Here is a 7,224-nt window from a genome sequence, read left to right as displayed (position 1 = left end):
AGGAACCAAATCCCCTGGGACCTGGAGTTACAAGCCATTATGAACTACTTAATATGCTGGGAATCAAACATGAGTCCCTTTCAAGAACAGTGTACGCTCTTTGCTGCTGACCTATCTCTTCAGCTTACCCAAATTTCTTGAAAATAAGTAAGAGAGGTAAAAAGAAGTAATTATTAAACGTATGCTTAACCTAATTTCTCTTAAACATAGGTTTTACATTGTTTTTAATTTTTGGAATTTACGGGACAAATTATTGGTAAGGTTACTACATTCTTCCATTATTTTCACATTTTCATTTTATTGAATTAAAACACCCTTGTGTCAATGAGTTCCAGGCTCTTCTCCACTTTTTTTTTTTCTAACAGACTTAAGGTATCTGGTTTTATGTTGAGGTCTTTGGTCCACTTAGACTTTAGTTTTGTGCAGGGTGCCAAATATGGATCTGTTTGCATTTCTCTTCCTAAAGACATCCAGTTAGACCAGCACCATGTGTTGAAGATGCTAACTTTTTTCCATTGTATTATTTTTTTTTGGCTTCTTGGTCAAAAATCAAGTATCTGTAGGTCTGTGAGGTTGTTTTTAGGTCTTCTACTTGATTTCATTGATCCTCCAGCCTGTTTCTCTGACAGCAACATGCAGTTTTTATTACTGTTGCTCTACAGTACAGCTTGAGATCAGGTCTGATGATATCTCCAGAAGATGTTATTGTACAGGATTATCTTAGCAATTCTGTGTTTTCTGTTTTTCCATATGAACTTGAGAATTGTTGTTTCAATTCTTTAGCTCATAAATTTGAACTTCTTTGATGATAAAAATTGTGCTGGTATTTTCATGGAAATTGCATGGAATCTGTAGTCTGCTTTTGGTAGGATGGCCATTTGTACAATGTTAATCCTACTGATCCATAAGCATGAGAGATCTCTCCAGAACACCAACAGCACAGGTTCTAAGATCAACAATCAATAAATGGGACCTCATGAAACTGAAAAGCTTCTACAAAACAAAGGACACCGTCATCAGAATAAAACAACAGCCTACATACAGAGAAAGGGTCTTCACCAACCCGATATCTGACAGAGGGTTAATATCCAGATTATTTAAAAAAAAAAAAAACGTAAGAAATTAAAAAGCAACAAACCAAGTAATCCAATTTAAAAATGGGGTACAGAGCTAAACAGGAAATTCTCAATAGAGGAATATTGAATGGCAGAGAAACACTTAAAGAAATGTTCAGTGTCCTTAGTCATCCCGGAAATGCAAATCAAAATGACCCTAAGATTTCACCTTACATCCATCAGAATGACTAAGATCAAAAACTCAAGTGACAACACATGCTGGAAAGGATGTGGAGAAAGGGGAATCCTCCTCCACTGCCGGTGGGAATGTAAACTTGTACAACCACTTTGGAAATCAATCTGGCACTTTCTCCAACAATTAGGAATAGTGCTTTCTCAAGATCCAGCTATACCACTCCTAGGCATGTATCCAAAAATGCTCTAGTATACAACTAGGACATTTGTTCAACCATGTTCATAGCAGCTTTATTCATAATAGCTAGAAGCTGGAAGCAACCTAGATGTCCCTCAATGGAGGAATGGATACAGAAACTGTGGTACATTTACACAATGGAATACTACTCATCTATTAAAAACAAGGAAATCATGAAATTTACAGGCAAATGGTAGGAACTAGAAAAGATCATCTTGAATGAGGTAACCCAGAAGCAGAAAGACATACATGGTATATGCTCACTCATAAGTGTTATTAGACATATATTATAGGATAAACATACTAAAATGTATACTCCTAAAGAAACTAAATAACAAGGAAGACCCTAGGGAAGATGTTCAGTCCTTATTCAGAAGGGCAAATGTGATAGACATTGAAAGCAGAAGAAGATAGGAAAAAGGCAGGAGCCTACCACAGATGGCCTCTGAAAGACTCTACTGATCGAGTTATCAAAGACTCATAGCCAAACTTTGAGCAGAAGGCGTGGAATTTTATGAAAGAAGGGGAAATAGAAAGACATGGAGGGGACAGGAGCTCCAAAAAGGAGACCAACAGAGCCAAAAACCAAAACAAAACAAAAAACAAAAACAACAACAACAACAAAAACTCGGCCCTTGGGGCCCAGCAGAGACTGATACCCCAACCAAGGACCATGTATGGAGAGGACCTAAAACCTCTGCTCAGATTAGCCCATAAACTCAGTATCTAAGTGGGGTCCCTAGTAAGGGGAGCAGGAGCTATCTCTGGCAAGAACTCAGTGGCAGACTCTCTGATCACCTTCCCCTGGGGGGGTGCAGTCTTGCCAGGCCACAAAAAAAAGATGATGCAGGCAACCCTGATGAGACTTGATAGGCTAGGGTCAGATAGAAAGGGATGAGGTCCTCCCCTATCAGTGGACTGGGGGAGGGGAATAGGGGAAGAAGAATGAGGGAGGGTTGGATTGGGAAGAGATGAGGAAGGGGGCCACGGCTGGCATACAAAGTGAATAAATTGTAATAAACAAACAATAATAATAAAAAAACAAGAAAAAATAATCCAAAAAAATTAAAACACCCTTGAATATTAGTCCATATCAATATATTTGAGCTCACTCATTTCTTCATAAATACCAGTTTCAAAACTTTAAAAAGATTAAAACTGCATCTATTATAGGAGGGGGCATGCATGTACCATGGCACACATGTAGAAGTCAGAGAACAGCTTGAAGAAGTCAGTTTTCTTCTCTTGCTATGTGGGTTCTAGAGACGATGCACAGGTTGTAAGGTTTGCTGCTAAGTGTCTCACTGCTGAGCCACTTCATCACACCTACATGCCATAAAATTCTGCTCTAAGTGTGGAAACGTACGGAGTATTATTCCATGTCAATTCATTTGAGCTCACTTATTTCTTCATAAATACCATATTAAAAACTTAAAAATGTTTTAACTTACATCTGTTTATGAGAAGGGGCATGCATGTACACACGTGGCAGGTCCAGTAGAGGTCAGAGGACATCATAAAAGGGTCAGTTTTCTTCTTCTGCCATGTGGGCCCTGAGACCAAGCTCGGGTTGTGAGGCTTGGTGCTAAGTGTTTTCCTGCTGAGCCACCTCATGAACCCTACACACCATAAAATTCTGTTGTAAGTGCGGATACTTCAGGATATGTTTCGTTTTCTGTTTTGCTCTTTCTTTTGTTTGCGAAGAGGGAGCCTGGGCCTTGTCCATAGAAGAAGTCATTTTGACACTGAGATATATACTCAGTCATTGAATATTTTCAAGTAGTTAGCAAATTCACACCTTGGTTGGTGTTTAGATAATGTGTTTGTAATGATGTACACTATTTTTTAATTGTATTTCTTCAGGGAACACGTGTATCTGAAGGATTCGTTCCTAGGCATGAGGCTAGTGAATGAAAGGGATTCACTTTAGTAATTTGTGCATATGCTGACATATTGCTCTGCTGAGCTTCACTTCCTGAATCTCTGTTGAGAATGTCAAGGGCCATACATACAGGAGGAACAGGAAAACAGCCTTAGAACTCATGGAATGTTTACCACAACCACCATGGGTATGCCTCATACAGACAGAGCACTGAGGACCATGTGTCCTAAGAACTTTGGCTGTTTTGGAGCATTTCTGTGCTTGTTGCCTTTGAGGTCGCTCACCACATCCCCCATGCTTCATGAGTTGTGTGAAAACTCTAAGGGGGCGTCCAGCCACTCATTGGACAGAATCATTGGCACTTACAATAACACTGCTTGATCTTCCCAAGCATTGCTGCTGAAGCAGAGTAATGATTCAACCACCACCCTGGGAAAGAACCTAAAGATGTAGATTGTTAGCAATTACCAGTATCCTTAGAAAGAATTTGGAAAAAGATTGTTTAGTGGGTTTAGGTTAGAATGTTTTTTTTTAGTAGCTCTGACATAGAAAATCTTGAGGAACAATTTGAAGTTCAGGAAGGCACATTCTTAATAGTTGAGCTACAGATGTTTTGAAGTTAGGGAGCAAGAATAATAGCCCAAATTAGCACTGGCTGACATGCTCTCTTACAAAGCTCAGCTGATGATCAAGACGATGATTAATTTCTTGTACCTATTTTTGCCTTCAGCTTCCTGATATGATATAATAAAAATTGTTAATGAGTAGATGTGCACATTGAGGATTGAAAGTAGAAAAGACTGATTGTACTTTATATAAAAGTTTAGATTTGTGATTCATTTAAGATTTTGTAAAACTGCCTTCTAAGATAAATGATAAAAACAATTTCTTTCCTTGTAACCACAAATTGCAACCTGCCAGTAAAGAGAAGCTGGCTGAGAAAATCACCTTTCTTGCTTTAACTCTGTTAATCTATAACAAGTTGCTTAATTACAAAGGTATGTGGGTTCTCAGGAATAATTTCTTTTTTCACATCTGTTTTTCACCCTTACTACATAAAACATTTGATCATGTGAGGTTATTGGGGAACATGGTTTTTTTCTACATATACTCATTGTAATCATTCATTTAAGGAAAAATGGAATGTAACCACATTGAGATTTTTGCACTGCTTGAATGATTTTGCTGGGATAGATAATCTGTAGGAGAAAAAGATAAAATTATTGGAGGTCACTTTTTGGAGTTTGCTACATCAACCAAACATTTATAAATGTACGTATGTATGTGTCTTTCTATCTGTCTATCTATCTATGTTTATGTATTGTAAAATTGTTGAAACTTGTTGGAGCTTGCTTCATCTACTGTGTGTGTGTGTGTATGTGTGTGTGTTTCTTTTCCTCCTTTCTTTCTTTTGTTTGATGGCCAGGAGATTCCCCACAAGCTACATTCAGTACCAGCCTACAGAACCAAGCTTTGTACCTTCAGAGAAAAGTCTCCTGGGTACTGAGTTGATGAAGCTATGCCCCACTTCAGTTTACCCCGTGGTGTCGAAGCTGGGCTTCAACAAGAGAAAGTCTGCCAACTTTGCCTACAGTTCACGCTGAAAGCTGAAGGATGATGTAGCGCTCATTTGCACAACTCTATTTTATTTGGGGTGTTCAGGCCTCAACCTCCCTTCCAATCCTCCAACCCTATCTAGGGGAGAGAACATTAGTGGAGAGAGGGTCCTTTGCTTCTTCTGGCTATTGAAGGCCAATGGGTCATTTAGGGCTATCTACAAATCTCCCTCAAGAGCAAACATAGCCAGGAGTCTCCCCACGCCACTGTGCCCAAAGCATCTCTCTTCATCTGACGCCTCTAAACTACCACACCATCTGTCTCCAATCTCTCCATGTGCCATGTGCTCCACACCAACAATGAACACCGCACCGTCTCTCATTTATACTCTGAGAGTCCTAGACCACACCCCTCTCTGTGTCGCATGCTCTGGTAAAGGCCTTTACCAGCTGGCAAAAGTCGCACGTCACACGAGAAAATTAACAGGTGAAGACCAACCATGAGCCAACTAAAATTCCATACTTGAGATTAAAACAAAAACATATTTACATAACACGACTGAGTTTACAAACAAATCCAAATTTCTAAGGCGTGATGATGTGACATAAAATGAGAAGAGGCCTGGGCCCTTAACTTCCCAGCAGCTTTGTGTCAGATATATGCTGCTTGCCATCAGCAATGCCATGTGAGAACCTATTTTTACCTGCTTATGCTTCTCTTACTTGATTAAAAAAATTATAAATACACACACACACACACACACACACACACACAAGGCATAGAAAACACTAACAGCCATTTCAAACCTCTTTTTCTGAAGAGATCAAAGCAAGATGGCTTCCCAAATTATTGAGCTTGACAACATTCTATCAGATGTCCATCCCTGAGAATCAGGAAAAAGGGGCTGAAAACTGCATATCCAAGGGTCAGAAAATTTTGAAAGGGAATTGTTAAGGAGTCATTCTTTAAAGAGGAAGATAAATATAAAGAAACAACACAATCAGTCCAATAAAAGAAAAGAAAACAGAGCATCAGAAGGAGGACACTTTGAGCAGCTCTCAGCTCAGGGGGAGTTCTGTAGAGAAGCTTGGAGTTCTGAAGGTAGAGGACATGCTGGTGGTGCTTGTGGAGAAGAAATACTATGTAGCCACTGGTCCCTCCCATGGCGCCCTGAAACACTGCATCTCTCAGAACCATAAGGGTGAGAAAAAAATTGTTTATTTTCTGATTTTCTTTTTTGAAATAACAATATTCTCTATTCTTATGCAGTGGTAATGTGTTTGTACCTTTGTCTCCGAAGGAAAGGAGAAGGTTCATGCTGATCATGGAATTGAGAATCCAAAAGAAGAGCAGTGAGAGAAGCACATGTCCTGTAGACCTCAGTCTGAGCCTCCTCCAACAGGAGGCTCTGGGGCTCATGATGATGGTCTGGACCACTGTGAGGAGACTGCTGGTGCAGATGGAGAGGCCACGTGAAACCCTGCCTAGATAAACAGTAATGTGACAGCCCAGTTCACCAAGGAAGTGCCTCATACCTAAAGCTGCCATTGTCGTTGGCATTCCCTTGGAAAAGAGCATTAGAGCATTTGTCAAAGCCAAGTGGATGAGGATAAGGTGTACAGCTTTCTTACCAGAGACAACAAAAGTGCATATATACCTCACAAAAACAGAAAGGTTTGCCACAGTGCCGAGTCCAGTTAGAAGAAGGAATATTGTTATGTTGCTAATATTCAAAACCATTTCTGTCTTCTTGGGCAGAAAATTTGGTATCTTTCAAGTAGAGTTTGAGGAAAGCAACAGAATTGAAATATGCCTGTAAAGGTCGCTCAACCCCTCTTCTCAATTAAAGGCTCTGCTGCGGCTGGCTGTGGCGATGCTCCTCCCAGGATGGCTGCCTTTGCTATAAACAAGCCCGGAGCTGCAGGAGTAGACAGTGGGCGGCAGGGCAACCAGGGGACAGCTGTGGTGAAGGTGAGGGAACTTGGGTGCTCTGTTCTCCACCTGCGGCCTCCCTTCGGTTCGTCCTGGAGACCTGGCCACGACTGTGAGGCCCAGACTTGGTATGCGCCCAGGTATGCGCAGCCTCTGGAACCCGTTTCAAGCCCTTCCAGCCCCTCTGCTGTCCCTGCCCAGCTGGCCTGCTGTTGCGGGTTTTCTACCTGACGCGTCAACGTCGTCCTGGGGCTGTTTGTGGAAAGCACCACGTGGGCCTGTGGAAGTTGACCTGGATTGGTCTTTCCCCTAGTCTTCCGTTTCTAGTGAAGCCTCCACAGGCAATTAATTGGCGTAGTTGTACT

At 40.9% G+C, this 7,224-nt stretch overlaps 1 protein-coding gene across 1 annotated transcript; it reads right to left on the bottom strand.

Moving 5' to 3' along the window:
* Positions 1–5,773: 5,773 nt before the first annotated feature.
* LOC110566082 (vomeronasal type-1 receptor 4-like) lies at positions 5,774–6,691 on the bottom strand. Its single transcript, XM_021663876.1, has one exon. The coding sequence runs from the start codon at positions 6,665–6,667 to the stop codon at positions 5,774–5,776; it is 894 nt and encodes a 297-aa protein (XP_021519551.1). The 5' UTR covers positions 6,668–6,691.
* Positions 6,692–7,224: the final 533 nt, after the last annotated feature.

The sequence above is a fragment of the Meriones unguiculatus genome, chromosome 19 (assembly GCF_030254825.1).
Source record: "Meriones unguiculatus strain TT.TT164.6M chromosome 19, Bangor_MerUng_6.1, whole genome shotgun sequence".
NCBI classification, from domain to species: Eukaryota; Metazoa; Chordata; class Mammalia; order Rodentia; family Muridae; genus Meriones; species Meriones unguiculatus.
This window is presented reverse-complemented; position numbering and strand designations above follow the sequence as displayed.